The sequence below is a fragment of the Diceros bicornis genome, chromosome X (assembly GCF_020826845.1).
Source record: "Diceros bicornis minor isolate mBicDic1 chromosome X, mDicBic1.mat.cur, whole genome shotgun sequence".
Classification (NCBI taxonomy): Eukaryota; Metazoa; Chordata; class Mammalia; order Perissodactyla; family Rhinocerotidae; genus Diceros; species Diceros bicornis.
Genome location: NC_080781.1, coordinates 42,470,898 through 42,489,768, shown reverse-complemented (window position 1 = coordinate 42,489,768; position 18,871 = coordinate 42,470,898). Strand labels below are relative to the sequence as shown.

Here is an 18,871-nt window from a genome sequence, read left to right as displayed (position 1 = left end):
CTCTTTTGTTAATTTCTAAGTAGTTCATAAATGGTATCTTTATTAAAATTTTCTGTTGTTAGCATATAAAAGCAATAGATTTTTAAATATGGATATTGTATCAGAAAATTTTTTTAATTCTTAATAATTCTAATAATTTATCCATGGATTATTTTGGGTTTTCTATATACACAATGGTATCATCTACAAATAATGGCAATTCTATTCTTCATTCCCAATCATTAAATATTTTATTTCTTTTGTTGCCTTATCGTGCTTGTTAGGACCTCCAGCACGATACTGAGTAGAAATGGTGATAGCAGGCATCCTTGCCACGTTCCAAAAGTCAAAGCTCTTAACATTTTACTTTTTTTGAATACTGTATGTATTTACTGTAAATCTTTGTAGATACCCTTTATGTTAAGAAAATTTATTCAACTAATTTGCTAAGATTTTTTAAATCACGAATAGAAGTCTAATTTTATCTAACTCACTACATCTATTGACATGATTGTCGTTTTTCTCCTTTAATCTGCTAATGAGGTAAATTATGCTGATTGAGTTCAAATGTTAAACCACATTGCAGTTTGGGAATAAATCCAACTTGGTCATATTATACTTTTTTAATATATAGGACTTAGGCAGTGCTATAGACTGAATGTTTGTGTCCCCTCAAAATTCATATGTTGAAACCTAATCCCCAATGTGACGGTATTAAGACATAGGGCCTTTGAGAGGTGATTAGGTCATGAGGGTGGAGCCGTCATGAATGGGATTAGTGCCTTTATAAAAGAGACCCCAGAGAGCAACCTTGCCCTTTCACTATGTGAGGACACAGCGAGGAGAAGATGGCTGTCTGTGAACCAGGAAGTTGGCCCTCACCAGACACCAAATCTGCCGGCGCCTGGGACTTTCCAGCCTCCAGAACTATGAGAAATAAATGTTGTTTATTAGCTATCTAGTCTACACTATTGTGTTATAGCAGCCTGAAAGAACCAAGACAGGCAGTCATCATTTAGGTTAAAATATCTGCATCTATTTTTCTGAGATTGTTCTGTAATATTCTCTTTTCACTCATCATGTTTTAGTATCAAGGTTATAGCAGCCCCATAAAATGAAACAGGAATGCTCTCTCTTTTTCTACACTTTGGAATTGCTTTTGTAAAATTGGAATTATTTGTTCCTTGAGTGTTTCACCAATGAAGCCATCTGGGCCCAGAGTTTCTGTGTGGGAAGACTTTTGGCTACAGGTTCTGTTACTTTAATGGTTATAGGACTATTCAAGTTTTCCTTTTTTTGAGAAAGTTTTGGCAAGTTATATGTCTGTAGTAATTTGTCCATTGCATCTAGTTTTTCAACGCAATTGGCATAAAATTGACTTTTTGGACATTGAGCAAATTATCACATCAATGGAGGGCTATAGACACATGTCTGGACTTTGATATCTGACAAAGTCAGAATATCCTCATTGAAAGACAAGTGAAATATGGGTGTGTTGAATTTGTGTTCCACTTCCAGACCTCTACAATGCTATTCCTTCTGACTGGACTGCCCTCTCTTCCCCTTTGTTACCTGGTGGATTCCTTCTCGTTTTTTAAAACTCAGTTCAGGCACCATATCTTCCAAGCAGACTTCCAGAGTCCCCGCACTGGGCTGAGCACCTGTCCTGGGGCCCCCACAGCCCACTGGACCCATCAGCATTAATGCACTAACCCTACTGCACTGAAATACGTTCTCTGTGTCTGTTTCCCCCACTAGACTGTGAGCTCCTTCCTCTGTGTCCCCAGAGCAGAGCAGAGGCGGTCAGTCAACACTTGTGGAACTGACTTGTAATCACCAAATGACCAACTAAGTTCTCTAGCCATGTCCCCACATAACATTTGTTTGTTCCTTCATTTATTTCATTCAATAGGTATTTACTGAGCACCCACTATGTGCCAGGCACTGTTCTAGAAGAGTGGCCAGTGAGGAAAGAGGAAAACTAGGAGAGTGTTGTGTCCTGGAAACCAAGTGAAGAGAGGATTTCAAGGTTGAGGAGATGATCAACTGTGTCAAATGCTGCCAATAGGTCAAGTAAGGTGAGGTCTGAGACTTGACCGTTGATGTAACAACGTGAATATCACCAGTGACTTCAGCACTTTTGCTGAAGTGGTTGGGCAAAAAAATCTGATTAGAGCTGTTTCAGAAAAGCATTGGAGCCCTGGAGGAGAAGAACTGCAGAAAGCTGGTATAAAGTTTTGCTGTGAAGGGAAGTAAATAAATATATGGTGTTTTATTTTGCTATGCAGTTTTTTATGTGCATGCAGTAAATATACCTGTCCCTTCTTTCAAAGCTTCTGGGTTTCCTGTTTCCAGTTAGCAATTCAATATCTGTGGACAGCAACTTGAGTATAAATTTCTCACAGCACATGAACTCCTCTGTTTTCTGAGGCCTTCCCAATCTTGGGGGCAGAGTGGTCTCCCAGATGGTGTCAAAGGCTGTTTTTTTCAGTAACCTCAAAACCTTGTGGCTGATTCACAATCTATAACCCCACACCCACAGCTGACCACATCCACCACTGCAGCCACATGTGTGACACCAAACCCTCATGTGGCCACCACTCTTCCTACCTCCCAGGCAGAATATGCAAACGACCAAAGGACCTGTCCCTCAAAGACCACTAGACCACATGGATTAGGACCATAAGGTGAGGTGACACAGATCCCTCAAGGACATATTGAAGCAGCAGCAGCAGGCGTGACCACATCATACCCCCCCAATCCCCACCACAGTCCTCCCACAGAATGTGACCACCCTGAACACTCATGCTCAAACAGGAGAACACTGCACAGCAAGACACATCACTTTTCATAGAGCTCTATTGTGGCATATAATAATAGGTACTCTATATAAATTAAATTAAAAATAAAGCTCCAGCAGGTTGCACAGGTTGGCTGTTAATAAATATATCTCTGGGTAATTGTGCCCCAAGACCAGCTCATGACCACTCTCCCTCGTCCAGAGAATTATACAAAAATAAATACAGGCTCGGGGGGAGGGGAGGAAGGGAGTACATGCCCAATTCCATTCTGAAAGTTCTCACTCACACCATCCAGCCATGCCCTGTTCCTCTCCACTGGTATCACCGCAGGGAGCCCTGTGCTGATTGGAGAGCTCAGGGATGGGGAGGCCTCTTTCCATTGAAGCATTCTCAGAAGCAAAGGACACCCCACTGTACAGGCCACACATCCCATCTGAACCCTCTGGGGGTGGTGCAGGGGCTGCCCCTCCCCAAGCCCCAGAGAGGGGGAAGCCTGTTATTGCTGATCCCACAAGCAGCTCCTACGAGAACCAGGCCAGAGAGAGGCACAGTGCAAGCACCAGGAGGGACATACCACTGTTCAGAGCCACAGGGACCACCACCAGCCCAGCCAGGACCCCCAGAGTCTGGGTCAAGGGCCCCCGGAGCTGGGGAGGCAATACACACACACATTCTGCAGGGGCTGCAAGGGTGGGAGACCTCACTGGGGGCTCAAGGCTTGGGCCTGAACTCTCTTCATCCTGGGAGCTCACATGGGGCCTGGCCAGGCTGGAAGGACAGACTTCAGCCCCTGAGGGACCAAGGAGGGTGAGATTTTGCCCCCGCAGGACTGGAGCAGCTGGCTCCTTGCCCGATACAGGAACCAAGCTGTCTGCCCACTTAGTAGTAAACTCTATCAGGGCTTCTGTCCCCCCCAGGGACCCGGTCACCCCAGCTATCACCCTATTCATGTGCAAAGAGTCAGTGTCCTTGCCTATCCCCTTCTCTGGAGCCCCAGTGAACTGACCCTCTGTACCCAGAACCACAGGGCTGTCACATCCCGAGCCCTCTGCCCATGGGAGCCACACATCTCCCATAGTGGCTACCACAGAATGGGCCCCAGAGAGGATTTCCGGAGGCGATTCCTTGGGGGTGTCCCCTTCTGGGCTGGAGGGTATATTGGAGAGCCCCTCCTCGCCCTCCCCCTCCTCATCAGGGTCCTCGGTGTCCTTGATGAGCTCCACACCACGCCCCAGCCGGGCATAGTGCAGTGTGATCTCCTCAGCCAGGGCACTGTTCAGGGCCCGTTCAGGGCCAGGCCACTTCAAGATCAGGTCTCGGTCCGTGAGTATGCCCATGGGATGGCTGGGGGACACCCCCCCATCTGTGGGGCCCTCCCCACCACCTCCTGCCCCACCTGCAGCCACAGCAGCCCGCAGGCGGCTCAGATGGGACAGGTAGAGCTGCTCTAGCTCCTGGTCAATGGTGTCCTCGCCAAGCAGCTCCTCCAACCCACTCATGACCTCCAGACCCCCGGGGGGCTCATCCATAATAGCCCCCACCATGGGGTCCTTCTGGCCCCCTCCATTCTCGCTTGATACTTCCCATGTGGCCTCCACCTGTTGCTGGCTGGGTTCCAGGAGAGGCCCGGCTGCCCCCTCACTTGCATCGGGCCCTGAGGCCTGGTCCCTGGGGAAGCCACCCAGGCCACAGAGAGAGGAGGAGGAAGAAATCCTGATGGCCGGTGCCTGGGGAATCTCTGGGAAAGCCACAGGTGGACTGCTTCTGGGGATGTCACTTTCCTCTGGGGGTTTGCCAGTCACTGTAACTTCAGAAACCTGGAGCCATTGGGGGTGAGGGGTGGGGCGCAGGAGGGGAGAGAAAGGGAAAGGAATGAAGTAGAGGAAGGGATGGGACAAGCAGAGACAGTAAGAACTAGTGACAGCCCACATTCAGCCCCACAGGTGTTTCCAGATAAAAACTCCTTAAAGAGCCCTCTACAATTCTCTAAACTCTAAAGACTATGTCGTCTATATTAAAATAACAAAATTAGATGGAGTAAAAGGGGGCTACCTGCATATCATTAAGCTGAGGAATTCAGTGGGCACCAAGATTTGATGAATGATTGTCAGTAAATACTGTTGGTTGACCTCCAAAACACATCCATAATATCCATATGAATTCATGTATTTTTCTCTTAAAAAAAAATTTTATTTCCTAGCTCTTTTAGCAAGGCCTAGAAACAATGACCAATCTAGTAGCAACAAACACACCTAGCCCCTAGATCTTGGCTTCTAAATACCATTCTCCACTAAAAGGAACCAGGGCTCCTTAAATAAATGGCTGTTTCCACATTTGGGGCAGGGAAAGTACAAGATGAGTCTGAGACATACTACCATACCAGAATGTGAGAAAGCACTCAAAGAATGATGGGGATATGTCAAAAGGACCCAAGCGAATCTAAATAAACTCCTACTGGCCAGAGATAGTTCAACTTAAGCATCAAAATAAATAACTGCAATGGATTGAAACTCATCAAATATGTTTAAAATTCATGAGTTAATAATGATACACCAAAACCAAAAATCCTTTAATTGGTCACCTTTGAAGAAGTACATTTCTTCTGAAAACTGGTAAATAAAAGGGAAAAAATTAAGTATTTATACAGCTTTTTCTATACAAACTATATACCCTTATACCCTCAAGGTATATACCTTCAAGGTAGCCAAACAGTTGATGTGAGAACGTTTTTCTTTTTTTGTTGTTGGTTTTTTGTGGAGGAAGACTAGCCCTGAGCTAACATCCATTGCCAATCCTCCTCCTTTTTTGCGGAGGAAGATTGGCCCTGGGCTAACATCCGTGCCCATCTCCCTCTACTTTATATGGGACGCCGCCACAGCATGGCTTGACAAGCGGTGTGTTGGTCCGTGCCCGGGATCCAAACCTGTGAACCCCGGGCCACCGCAGTAGAACGCGTGAACGTAACCACTACGCCACCGGGCCAGCCCCCGAGAAAGTTTTTCTTTAGAGAAGAATTCCAGCTAATAAATGAAGTGGGAACAAGAGAATTAAATAGAATCAATTCTATTTAAATTAATTTAATAAATAATAGATTACATTTAATAAATTAATTTAATAAAATAGTTTAATTAAATCAATTAAATTTAATAATAGATCAAATTAATTAAATAGAATTAATAAATTAACAAAAATAGAGTAAGAAATGTGCTTCCACGTGGATGCAATCAGCCAAATCCAGACTGGGAAACTCTACAGGACAAACAAGGTTTCTTCAACGAACAAATTGCAAGAAAAGTGGACGAGATTTAAAAATCTAAAAAGACCCATCAATCAAATGCAGTATGTTGATCCTATCTGGATCCTAAAATGCTTATGAGATAAGGAAATTTGAATACTGACCAAATACTAAGATACTAGGGAATTATTGTTAATTTTCTGAGGGGTTATGATGGTACTGTGTGTTTTTTTTAGTGCTTAATTTTCTGAGACACAAACTGAAATATTTATGGATGGAACAGTGTCTGCATTTTTTCCAAAATAATTCCATAGTGAATGGGAGGGGAGGGAGTGGGGGTGTAGAAAAAGCAGGAATGGACATGTGTTGAAATTTGTTGAAGCTGGGTGATGAGTATATGTGGGTTCATTACACTAGTCACTTTACTTTTATATATGTTTGAAAATCTTTTAAAACACACACACACACATATTAACATACATCTCCAGAATCTCTCTATCTCCCTGCCAGCACTGGCTTTGCTGGCCTGGACCACTGCAGTAGCCTCCTGCTCATGGTCCCCCTGCTTCCGCCCTCACCCCTACAGTCTATTTTCCTTACAGCAGCCAGAGGGAACCTGTTAAATCCTAAGTCAGATCATGGTCCTCCTCTGCTCACAACCTTCCCATGGCTCCCCTCTCACTCAGAGTAAAAGCCAGAGTCCTCTCCATGGTCCAGGAGACCCTACAGAATCTGTCCCTGCCACCTCTCTGACTTCACCTCCTCCCGCTCCCCCTCACTTTCTGCTCCTTACTGTTCCTCACACACATTAGTCACGGCCCCACCTCAAGGACTTTGCACTTGCTTGGGATGTTCTTCCTCTAGTTTTCCATGTGGCTCACTCTCTCACTTCCTTCAGATCTTTGCTCAGATCTCACTTACCACTAAGGCCTTCCCTGGCCACTTGATCTAAAGTTGCAAACATCCCCCACACTTTCTCTCTCTCTCTCACACTCTCCCTATCCCTTCATTTTCTTCTTACCATTCATCTTCATCTAAAATACCATATATTTTAACTATTATTTTGTTTTATTATGTCTCACTCCACTAAAAAGTGAGTAAGCCCCATGAAGACAGCGTTTTTGGTCACTAACATATTCCCAGTATCTATAACAGTGCTTGGTACAGAGCAAGCACTCAATAAATATTTGCCAAGTTAGCGAATGACATTTCTCTTACCCCAGGTGAGTAACCGCATTCTACGCCTCTGCCATCAGGTTCCGATGTGGCAGACCTCCCTCTGAACTAGGGTAGACTCAGAGCAAGTCAGCCCCCACCACCCAGCCTCCCACTGGGCTGTCCACCCAGAGCCTGCCAGGGCCTACTTACCTGAAGTGTCATCTGGGGCCATGGACGGAGAGGGGTGGGGGCCACCAGGGGACCCACTGACTCCTGGACATCAGGACGCTCTGCTGGAAAGAAGAGAAGGACAGCATTGGGGTGAGGCAGGTGTACAAGCAGGCCTGGTTTGGTTAAGAAAATCTGTTCTTCTAGCCAATTGGCAGTTTTGCCTCTGAAGCTTTTAGTCTAAGGCAGAGGGTGCCTCTTAATTTGTGTAGAAAGAAAAAGGAGAGGAAGAAAGAAACGGTAAATATAAGCTAAAACTCCCACAGGCTGCCAATTGCTTACCCACAGCAGGGGTATTATCATCCATGCTCTTCATCCTCAGTTCTTCCTCGTTCGGCCTGTGGGGCAGAGGAGAGAATGCATGGAGCTGACACCCCGAGGCCAGTTCTGCCAGCCACTAGCACCTTGGGAGCCTCTGTGGTGGCCCACCCTCACCTGACAGCTGCTTTTTTCTCTTCTGCTGCCTCTTTCAATCCCCTGATAATAAAAGTCCTAGACAGTCATTGCAGACAATTTACAAAATACAAGAAAGCATAAAGAAGCAGGAAAAAAGTCACACATCAGCCAGAAGCAACCACCATTACCACTGGAAAATTTCATTCCAGACATTCTATGAAATCATTTAGATTCTGCAGACATAATTTCACAGCTGGATTTGTCAATTTAACAGTAAGAAGCGTCATTATACTTTTGTAAACATTTGAAATGGCTGCTTACTACTCCTATCATATGGGCTCACCATAATGTGTGTAGCCATTCCCTTCCTACTGAGCAGCTAGGTTGTCTCCTTCATTTGTTTCTCTCAACGCAGACTTCAGGGGACATCGTTGGGCATAGCTTTATAAACGTTTTGGATCATTTCTTTAGGGTAAATTCCTGTCTGTGGAGGAACTCATCTTTTCCAAGAAAGGGCAGGTGAGGACTGTGGGGCATAGGAAAGCAGCAAAAGGGAGGAAGGAAGCGACTGGAGAATGAGAAGGTCAGCAGAAAAAGGAAGTAACCCAGGGTCACAGCGGCCTCGGTGCCTCCACCAGCCCTCTGCCCATCACCATACCAGCCTGGCAGGCCACTTAAACTTCCCTGAGCCTCACCTTCCTCACCTTAAGATGGAGGCCAGGGGAGCTGGGATGTGCACACCAAGCACAGGGCAGTCAAGAGAAATGAGGACATTAAGCCAGACACCAGGGCCTGGCACAGAGCAAGGGCTGAATCAATCATAGCTATTTATTGTCTTGTTCCTCCTTCACCAGGCAAGTCAGACCCCAGGGTGTGAGTGACATAAGCCAAGTGTATTTCAGCCAGTCCCTGCCAGGGGTGGTGTCATGGGGATCATGGAGAAATCACTGTTCTCATTCTCAAATGAGTATCAAACGTTTATAGATTAAGGCAAGTGAGGGAAGCATTAACTAAAACATGTTCAGAGACCTGAGAGGAGATGAGGCAACTGCTCAGACCTTTTTCTTCCTAAGAGGTAATGCGATGATGTTAACATTTCTGGAAATGGTCGCAACTTTTTGAAAACACATCATCAATTACCTTCACAGACACAGAATATCACTAGCTGACCCAAATATAGAACACCATTCTAAGTACTTCACATATATTAATTTACTCTTCCCGACAACCCTGTGAGATAGGGACTTTCACTCCTCTGAAGCAGGCAGTATTATTAGCCTCATCTTACAGATGACGAAACGAAAGCTGAGCAAATGGCTCAAGGTCACGCAGCGAGGATCACAACCTAAGCCTTCCAGCTCTAAGTCTGTCCCCTCAACCAACAAACTGCCGCTTCTTGGACGAGGGAGACTGGGTCTTACCCCAACCCCACCTCCAATCCTTTCCAGAAGTAGACAGACGGAGGCAGCAATATCAGACAAGATCTCTCCTCTCGCCTTCATTCAGGCTTTTCTTTGGACCTGCCTTTTGCCCACATGTTCATCCTTGGTTTCCCTGCTTTTATGGGACATGTGGCTAGGAGACCACCAGACACAGAAGCAGCTGCAAGAAGTGCTTTTTACCACCACCCTCGGGGAGGAAGCGTGAACCATGTACATGAATCTAGAGTCTGGAAGCTCTGGAAGGGACCATCTGTCTTTCTCCACGGACTAGGGCTCATGCGTCCCAGCAGAGATATTTGAATCAGAATACTACAGGGCCTGAAGTGGGTGACTTGGGGTGTCCAGCCATCAACTCCTGCACACCACGGATAAGAAACAGGCATTCGGAGCAAACCAGCTTGGCCCTGCACCAATTTCCTAGTGGGTCTAATCCAGGTCTTTGGATTTGCGGCCCAACACGATTTCTGCTGACTTCTTTTGCTGGTGCAGTCCTTCATTAAAGAAAATGTCATCTTTCTAGGATCTTCTAAAGCAAGAATACCCACAAACAGACAGAAAGGCAGCCCTCGCTCTCAGAGGCAGGACTAGGCAAGCCGTCTCCCGCCATCTGGCCAAGTGCTGACATGCATGACAACCATGCTTCTAAAAGCCACTTCAGAGTCCTAGACGTATGGGAGAGAGAAGAGGGAGGAACTCAGGACGCAGCCAACCAGCAGGAAAAGAACTCCACAGTTCAGCTGAAGGAAGAAGAGTGAGAGGAAAAACAAATACAGAACAAATCCCTCAGCCCCCAGAGCATCTCGCCCAGAGGCGAGGAAGGTGAGAAGAAGGAAAACATCCAAAAATCAGGTCAGGCAATCCAGCCAATCCCGAGATCCACAAAGTCAGCCGAGTACACAGGTCACTCTCCCTAGGTCTGAAGTCCAAGATGAAAGCAGGAGGCACAAGCATTTACTGCTCACTCCTCCAGCGTGGGCCCTTGTCATTGACACACCAAGTCATCTGAAAACCTCCACATCTATCCTTCAAAACGGCACCCTTCCCTTTTTACAAAACGCGGAAACTGAGGCTCAAGGAACTGTGTCTCTACACCCACTAACTACACACCACACTGATAACATCCAAAGAGGCCTTCATTTTGAAGACAGCATTTGAAACCGTGAGCTTAAAAAAAAAAAAAAAAACTAAACATCCTTGAACTGTCTTTCACAGTAAACATTCGGGGGCAGCTATGACTTTAATCAAAAGGAGGAGAGTGAGAGAAATGGAATACAATGTATACTGACTCACTGAGCAGTAACGGAGAAGAGGGGTTCTTAGAAAAATGGGCAGGGAGGAGATTAAGAACAAAACTGTACCTCCAGTGTGCTTGCAAATTTTCGAGAAGGAAACCTGCTCTTTTGGCACCAGCCCCACAAATGCCACGTGGTGTCTCCTCAACGGCAGTGGGCAGTAGCGGGCCGGAGCACACAGACCTGGGGACATTTTGGGCACACATCCTTTGGGTGCTCACGAGAACTAGTCAAGACAGTGTAGCCTAGAAGGGGCCATGTCAGGCCTGCACGCCAGTCTCCTAGGCATGAAAATTCTTCCTGCCATTAGGAAACTCAGTGGCCGCTGACCTCAGATGACACCCAGGGAGACCAGGGGGTGAGATTTCAGAGAGGCGCCGTTGGCCCCAGCCTAGGCCAGCCGAGACAGAACAAAAATTTGAACCGCCAGTCAGAGTGAGTGAGCGAGGGCTGACAACCCCCATGGAGAGCAAAGCAGACTTTCAGAGCAGTCACATCACTGCCATCGCCACCGCTACCGCCCAAGTGCTCCGTGAGCACCCCAAACACTCATGTTTTCAAAGAACTTGGTCAGCCCAAAGTGGGTCACGTGCTGAAACTCAAAGGGAAACTGAGCAGACCCCGGCTCCCGTGCAGTCAACCTAAGACAACACTGACTCTCTGGAGGAACAGGTGGCTTCAGGAAGCTGCCCTGCAATACCCGGAATCCTGGTTACCCTGAGCCATCTGCTTTCTGAAAACAGGGTTTGAAGGTGGCTGTGAAAGCCACCAAGTTATGTGGGGCATTGCTCTGCCTTCCCCAGCTACAGTCTGGGTCAGTGTCAACTCGAGGACTTACGGTCCATCCAGCAGGGTGGAGGGCGGAGAGCAGTTCATCGTGCTAGGAGCTTCTTTTACAGCAGTGACTTCATTTGGCCATGACACACAGTAAGAAATACATTTTACATCATAACCCAGCACACCCATACATGTGTAAATATATATACACATATATATATATAACTGAAAAAGTTGTTCTTTGAATGAAACACCACTTACCTTTACTACATGTTGTCATGCACACTATTTCCTATGCTATTTCTTTTTTTTAATGTTTGTTGGAATCCAGTAAATTGATTTCACTTCTCAATAAAGGGTCATGACATGTAATTTTGAATAACCCTGGCTCTGCCACCTATCAGCTGTGTGACCTGGAGCAAGTTACTTCACCTTTCTATGCCTCAGTTTCCTTACCTGTGAAGAGGGTATAATAGTAATACCTACCTCAGAGAGCTGTTGGGCAGACTGAGGAAACGTTGGAAAATCGCCTGTAAAGTGCTTAACAATAATCCCCTCCAAATTCCCACTGAGGGAAACTGAGGCTCTGAAAAGGAAAGCAGCTTGCCCAGTACTGCCCAGCTGGTAAGACACATCACCCAACCTGGGGCAGCAGTTAAGAACTGGGGCACTAGAGCAGGGCCATCTCAGCTCTGCCAATTCTGGAGCGTGTGGCCTCAGGCCCACATCCTTAACCATGATGCACTGCCAGTTTTCTGTGGAATAAAAGAGGATCATTTTCACACTAAATCCTCACTCTCCAGACAACTAAGATGACCCTGGCTCGTCCCATTTCAGCTTTGATTGTTCTGGTTTCCCCTAAGGCTGCCAACTCAGATAGCCAAGTTGGGTCCCCATCCATTCAGCTACAAGTGCACCTAAAATTCATTGAGGCCTTACTGTGCATCAGCCCAGTGACAGATCCTGGAGACACAACAGTGAGCAAACCCAACCAGGAAGCTTACAATTTAGTATGGAGAAAGACATAAAAAAAACACTCACACTCATTCTTTCAACAAACATTTATTGAGCACCGGGTAAGTGCCAGGCACCGTGGCAGGCCCCGCGGGAATACAGTGGTGAACAAAAGCAGACCACGTCCCTACCCCTCATGGAGCTTACAGTCTAGCAGGGCAGACAGGGTCATCCAATAATCCCCTAATGAAGGTCTAACGATAAGCTGAGTGCCTTCAGAAAAGGAAAGATGCCCTAGAACAAGGGGCCCTGGCCCACACTACAGGGTCCAAGAGGGCTTAGGATGTGTCCAAGGAAAATGAGCGGCGGGAGGGGGGGAAGGGGAGTGAAAGGCTGCTCCGAACACTGGGGGGGATGATGGATTCAATCTCAAACGAGGGGAGTTGGAGGCATCTTTGGGACATCAGCCAAGTGGAGACACTGAGTTTGACTATATGAGGCTGAAGGAAAGAGCAAGGAGAAAGAGAAGGGCCAGAGAGTCCAAAGGAAAGGCAGCAGAGTGTGGTCCCAAGGCAAGCGAAGAAAGTGTTTTAGGTAGGAGTGTTTAATCACTTCAAGAAGAACACCAAAAAACCACCTATGGAATCTGGCAGATGCAGGGGCTGAAGCAGGTGGAGAAGACAAGTGTAGGCAACTCTTCAGAGGAGTCGGCAATGAAGGGGAGGAGGGTGATGAGGTGCTGGCCAGGACCAGCCGGGACAGAGGCAGGGTCAAAGAACAGCTTTTGAAGACAGTAGAGATGCTGGCAAATATAAAGGCTGATAGAGGATCAGGTGAGGAGGGCAGTGAAAAGCTGTCAGGAGAGAAAGGGTAATTGATTATGTCAGGTTCTGGAGCAAGCAGCAGAAAACAGAACCCAGAGCACAGTGGGGGAACTGGTCTGAGGGAGGAGAAGGGCCCCCTACTCCCTTGTACCACAAGGGAGGGGAGTCAGTTTGCAGGCCTGGGGGCTGCAAGTTGTGGGAAGTTCCATTCTCATGGCTTCTATTTGGTTTTTTGAAGCAGGAAGTAAAGTCTGAAGGTAAAGAACATTTCAGAGTCACATCAGGGAAGAGACAAGAGTGGATCAGAAAAATATCGTAGGACTGCCAGGCAGGGTGGAAAATGATCCTGAATTTGTGGGGATGCTCATCCGCTCTGCTAATGACATTCTCACAGGGCTTGCCTGCTTGGCTGATCAGTGCTATGAAAAACCGGAGCCTGAGGAGGTTGGGATGGACAGGCTTCCGAGAGGAAGCACTCCTAGAACTGAAGGCTCAAAACGAGGAGACTGCAAGGGGCACAGGACCAACATTCCTGGTGACGGAAACAGCATAGGCAAAGGCCCTGAGGTAGAAAGGGGCAAGGCACCTTGGAAAAACCACAGTGATAGGAGCCCAGAAGGCAGAGGACGGCGTGAGGGGAGACCAGTAGCTGCAGAGGCCAGGCTGGGGGAAAGAACAGGGGGTGCTTGAAGGCCATTCTGAGGCTTTCTTGGTCTTTACTTTTAAGAGAAATAGGATGTCTCTTAAGGATGCTAAGCCAAGGTAGACCAGGAGGGCTTCTCCCCACACCAGCCTCAGGACTTTGGACTCTAGGAGCCTCCGTCTGCTCATCCAGGAAAGGGGAATAAAAACAGTCTATCTCGCAGGAAATCTTGCAAGGATTGGATGAGACTTTGCACACAAATACTCAGCAAAGTGCCTAGCAAAGAGCAAGGTCTCTGCCAGGTTTGACACAAGCTCTCTGTGCCTGCCCCTCCCACCCAGCTCCACCACGAGCCCTTGACATCTTAGCACCAGCCTGTATCATCTGCCCTGTTTGAACCCAGCATTGTGTCCAGCACATAGTAGGCCCTCAATAAATGCCTGTCAATGGATCATCTCTAAGCCTAAGGGTTATCATAAGCCTGGTCCAGCAACACAGGGAATGCAGCCATTTCGCTTTCTGAGCTGTATCCCAATGGCTACCACAGACTTCTCCCATGCCCCCTACCTGTCGTGGCTGCACCTGGTACACAGTGGGCCTGAAGCCAACACTTCCTGAATGGGAAGCCCTCTATGATGGGGCTCCCTCAGGTTAAGGCTATCCCCTGAGATCCTGTACCATTTCCCAAGAGGGCTGCGTTGCAGGGGAAGCTGTTCTTCAACAGCACTCCAAATCACCAGCAGCACACAGGTTTTAAAACAATAATAAGTTGAAATGTACTCGCCAAGAAAGCCACCGACCTACAAAGAAAATCTTATCGCTGATCTTGCAATGAGCACCAACCTCCCCTTTGCAAGAGCTGAGATCAAAAGATAAAGAAGCTATCAAAAAGCCATCTGCCCACTTAAAATAATATCACAAGTCATGTTAGGAACCACAGACCTGGGGCCAGATACCAAAACAATTGTCTGAACGGGCTGCTTCAATTTCTCCTTAAAACCACCTATGTATTTTAAAAGAAAAACACCCTCTCCACCCACCTTGGCCCTGCCATCTTTTGATTTCTCTGTTCCCTTCCTTTCACACTGTAAAATGACCAAACTCCATTACCCAAACTGTGGCATCTTACAGACAGGGCTCCCATGACAGCTGGCTGGGATGACTACTTGGGAAAAGTGACAGAAATGAACGCAATTCTGGAGCACTGGAACGACTCAATATCTTGATCCGGGTGATGGTTACACAAGGGCATGGATATGTAAAATCCATTGAGCCCTACACTTAAGATCAGTATACTTTATGTAGGGATACCTCGGTAAAGGGGAAAACGAAGGGAAAAGGAAAGCATGACATGCTGGGAACACCAGGAGCAAGATGCAGAATTTGCCCTAAGTCCTATCAGACCTTCAAGAGGAGCAGTAGTTTAAAAAAAATGCTCCTAGCATCTCCTCCCTGGTCCTGTCACTCACTAGCTGAGTGTACTTGAACAAGCTGGCTCACCTCTCTGAGCTACCTCAGTGTCCCCCTCTACTAAATGGGCATAATCACAGCACCTACACCACACTGCCTGTAGAGCAGGACTCAGAACAGACTTGAAGCTCCCAGCACATAGATCAATAAATGCTGGCCACTGTTCTCTTTCACAGCCATCACGCTTCAGTTACCTTGCCCATGTTTGCTGTCGCCAATCCCCCACACACAGTGACTGTCACTCCCCTTTAGCAGATGAAGAAACTGAGGCAAGGCCACACAGCTGGTGAGAGGCAGAGCAGAGTTTGGGAGGGGAATCCAAGGAACCGTATGTGTGATTCCCTAAGTATGAATACTAGCTAACACCCACATGGCACTATTATGAGCCAGGCTCGGTTCTGAGTGCTTTTACTCATCTCCTGTGAAGTAGATGCTATTATAACTCTCTGTTTTACAGATGAGGGTACTGAGGCACAGTGAGGTTAAACGAGTTAGCCAAGGTCACAAGGCGAATAGATGGCAGGGCTGGGATGTAGACCCAGGCTCTCATGTCAGAATCCACACTCCTAATGCTATAAGGAGAACCATGCTGCCCGCCCCCCTTAGACTAAGTCTCAGGTTACTATGGGGTTCACAGGTCGGTTAGCGGGTGCTTGCCTGCATGCTCACTTACCCAGGCACATCTGCCCACCAGCCCCAAGCTAGACCTTTCTGAACCACTCACAGCCTAAGGCCTTGCCAGGAGCACACTTTGCTGCAGCCAGAGGCTTCTGATGAAGCATACACAAGGTCCAAAAAGCATTTTCCCATTCCCATTCCTCCCAGGAACAGGGAAATGCATGTATTTCCCACACATGCACAGAGAATCTACTTATCCCAAGACAGACTTAGGTGATCCCAAAAAGAATGAGGCCTAGCTGCTACCCTTGAAGAACTCATAGGCTGACAGAAAAAACCTAGGAGAATCTTGTAATCTTGAAGGGTTAATTGGTTCCTTCTCCCAGACCCTGGATGGTCAAGGTGGTACAGCAAAAACAAAGGACACGAGCTTCAAGTCCAGGCTTATCTGGTTCTGCCTCTGCTAGAGCCTCTGCTTCCCTGTGAGAGGGACTCAGCCCCTCACCTCTGCAGGAAGTCTCCAACTAGATTAGAGCATAAGAGTAACGAAAGTGTTCAGGCTTCAAGGTCAGACATGGCAGAATTGGAAAAGCCAGGCACCATCACTTCCTCAACGAGTTTCTCACTCTGGAACCCTGGTTTCCTGCTCTGTCAAGTGAGGATCAGATTCCCTGCCTCCCACTGGCAAGGTCCTTGGTTCAGGCTACTGTCACTGCAGTTCTCGCCACTTCAGCACACTGCCCATCATTCACACCAAGCTCCTTCCCACCTCAGGACCTTTGCACTTGCTGTTCCCTCTGCCTAGAGCATTCTTGCTCCAATGTGTGCACAACTGCTCCTCTTTATCATTCAGGACTCAGTTGAAATGGCCCCTTCTCAGAAAAGTCCTCTCTCTCCCCTTTTCTACAAACTCTCTTTCCCCATAACTATGCATAACTCTTCTTATCATCATCCAGGACTCACCTCCTCAAAGTCCCTCCCCAAACACCCTGTCTAAAGCAGCTATTCCCTCCCAAACTATCCCCTTACTCTATTTTACTTTCCCCTCAGCAGCTAACCTTATCCCTATGTATCTTATCTGCTTATTGTTTTTAAAAATTGTCTCCCATAGAAGCCTGCATAATCTTTGAGAGCAGGGAAGATGTCTGTCTTGTTCAGGGCTTTACAGTGGAATTCAATAAATGAATGAACGAAACCCCAGTAATTAAAACAGAGCCTAGCACGTTTGGCCTCCACTACTCTTTGACTGACTGACAGCACCCTCCTCCCTGTCCTGGAGAGCGGGCCTGAGGGGTTCCTGGGTTGAGATACCTGTCCTCCATCCTAAACACAGCCCTGTGTTGGCGGAGGTGGCGCTGGCAGACATTACCTGCGCCTCACCGGCTTCATGCAGCTCTTCAGCTGCCTGGCCTCAGCCTCCACGGGACCCTGGCACTCGGGCTGTGGTTCCAGCTGCTGCAGCTGCTGCTGCTGGGGCAGCCCTTCGGCATCAGTGGGTGTGGGAGCGGGTGCGATCCGGAGCAGGACTGTGTAGTTGCGGCCGTGGTTGTTGGCCCAGAAAGTGCCCTCGGGGGTCTCATAGCGCACCACGAAGTCCAGGCGCGCCCCATCGCCCGCGCCCTCAGCAAAGGGCAGCTGGAAGGCAAAGCGGTCGGTGCGGCCGCCATCGTCGGGCGAGGAGGCAGACGCCTGGCCAGGGCCCAGGCCAAGGCCCGGATCCAGGATGGGGTCTCCTGCGCCTGGTCCTCCCGCTCCTGCCCCCGGCGGGCTGCGCGGGACGTAGCGCGCCGGGTGGTCGCAGAAGGAAGCCCAGCCGTCGTGTGAGGCCCGCACGTGCACCGCCTTCTCGAAGGAGCGGTTCAGCACGCGTACCAACCCGCGCAGCACCGGCGGGCGCCCCCCAGGCACCCACACCCCGGCACCCCCGGGGACCGCTCCGGGAGGCGGCAGCAGCGCCTCCAGCTCCACCATGAGGCGCCCCAAGCGCTCCAGACGGCCCGGCGCGGGCGGCAGCGAAAATGTGGGCACCAGGTAAAACCCCCCGCCAGCGGGGACGGGGCACAGCGGCGAGGGTTCGGGGTAAGCCTCCTCTTCTTCCTCCCCTTCATCCCTATCCTCGCCATCGTCGTCCTCGTCAGCCTCGCCGCCGCCGCCGCCATCTTGCCCGGCCGCCGCCGCCATCTTGCCCGCCCCGGGCCCGCCCCACGGCCGGTAGCGGCGCAGCTGCGCCAGCGGCAGCCCCAGGGCCTCGTCGGCGAACAGCACCCTCCGCGGGGCCGCCGCTGCCTCGACAGAGGTGCGGGGCTCACTCGCGGCTGGCGAGGGGGGCGCGGGATGCCGCACCGGGGGCTCCACAGGGGCCGTGCGCGCCATGTCGGCGGCGGCGGCGGCACCGACGGCACCGGCGGCGGGACCGGCGGGGGCAGGGCCTGAAGGGGCGGGCAGCCAATAGGAAGCCGAGCGCGGGGTGGGTTTACGGCTCTTGGGGAGTGTAGGCGGTGAGATGAAGACAGGCAGAGCAGAGAGCGAATGGGGAGCCGCGCACGGGTGACGTAGCGGTGAATCGCGTGCAGGAGACTCACGCAGCCAATGGGGACGCCCGAGAGTGGGCGGTGTAGGAGGCAGGATGATAGGAGAGTCAATGGGGAGCCCTGAAGGGGGGTGGTGCGGGGTCCGGGATGAAGAGAGTAGAAGTAGGACAGTTAACGGGGAAGTGTGAGCGGGAGCGGCATATGGGCGGCGGGGAAAATGTAATGGCTACAGGCGATGGGGGCAGCAGGGAGTGAACAGAGAGGTCCGAAAAGTAGGAGATGCGTGGGTTGCATAAGTAGCGGGATGGAAGATACAGACAGCGAACAGCCAATGGGGAGCCACGCGCCGGGTGTATAGAGGAAGGATGACGATAATGGCTGCAGCTAGCCAATGGGGAGCCTTGTGAGCGTGCACTACGCATTCAAAGGGCGGTGCCAGGACGAAGCTAGCCAATACGGAGGCTAGAAGGAGACCAAGAGGAGATGTGTGAGCGGCCCCGGAGGCGGGACGGGAGAGGCAGAG

At 49.2% G+C, this 18,871-nt stretch overlaps 1 protein-coding gene across 2 annotated transcripts; it reads right to left on the bottom strand.

Annotated features, from left to right (window-relative positions):
* Positions 1-2,771: 2,771 nt before the first annotated feature.
* PPP1R3F (protein phosphatase 1 regulatory subunit 3F) lies at positions 2,772-18,205 on the bottom strand. Of its 2 annotated transcripts, none has more exons than XM_058535858.1 (4): positions 17,187-18,205; positions 7,684-7,739; positions 7,384-7,466; positions 2,772-4,597 (listed from the first exon to the last, which is right to left on the bottom strand). In XM_058535858.1, the coding sequence occupies exons 1-4, from the start codon at positions 18,188-18,190 to the stop codon at positions 3,302-3,304; spliced, it is 2,439 nt and encodes an 812-aa protein (XP_058391841.1). In that variant the 5' UTR covers positions 18,191-18,205; the 3' UTR covers positions 2,772-3,301. The 2 variants fall into 2 exon arrangements, with proteins under 2 accessions (XP_058391841.1, XP_058391842.1); XM_058535859.1 differs by having other exon boundaries at positions 7,384-7,463; positions 17,187-18,073.
* Positions 18,206-18,871: the final 666 nt, after the last annotated feature.

What these genes read in the sequence shown, in the direction of transcription:
- PPP1R3F (XM_058535858.1), bottom strand. Translation starts at nt 18,190, where the DNA reads ATGGCGCGCACGGCCCCTGTGGAGCCCCCGGTGCGGCATCCCGCGCCC. An exon ending in TGATAATACCCCTGCTGTGG is followed by an intron (nt 7,467 to 7,683) that starts GTAAGCAATTGG and finishes TCTTCTTTCCAG; the next exon opens with CAGAGCGTCCTGATGTCCAG. An exon ending in GGCCCCAGATGACACTTCAG is followed by an intron (nt 4,598 to 7,383) that starts GTAAGTAGGCCC and finishes CAATGGCTCCAG; the next exon opens with GTTTCTGAAGTTACAGTGAC.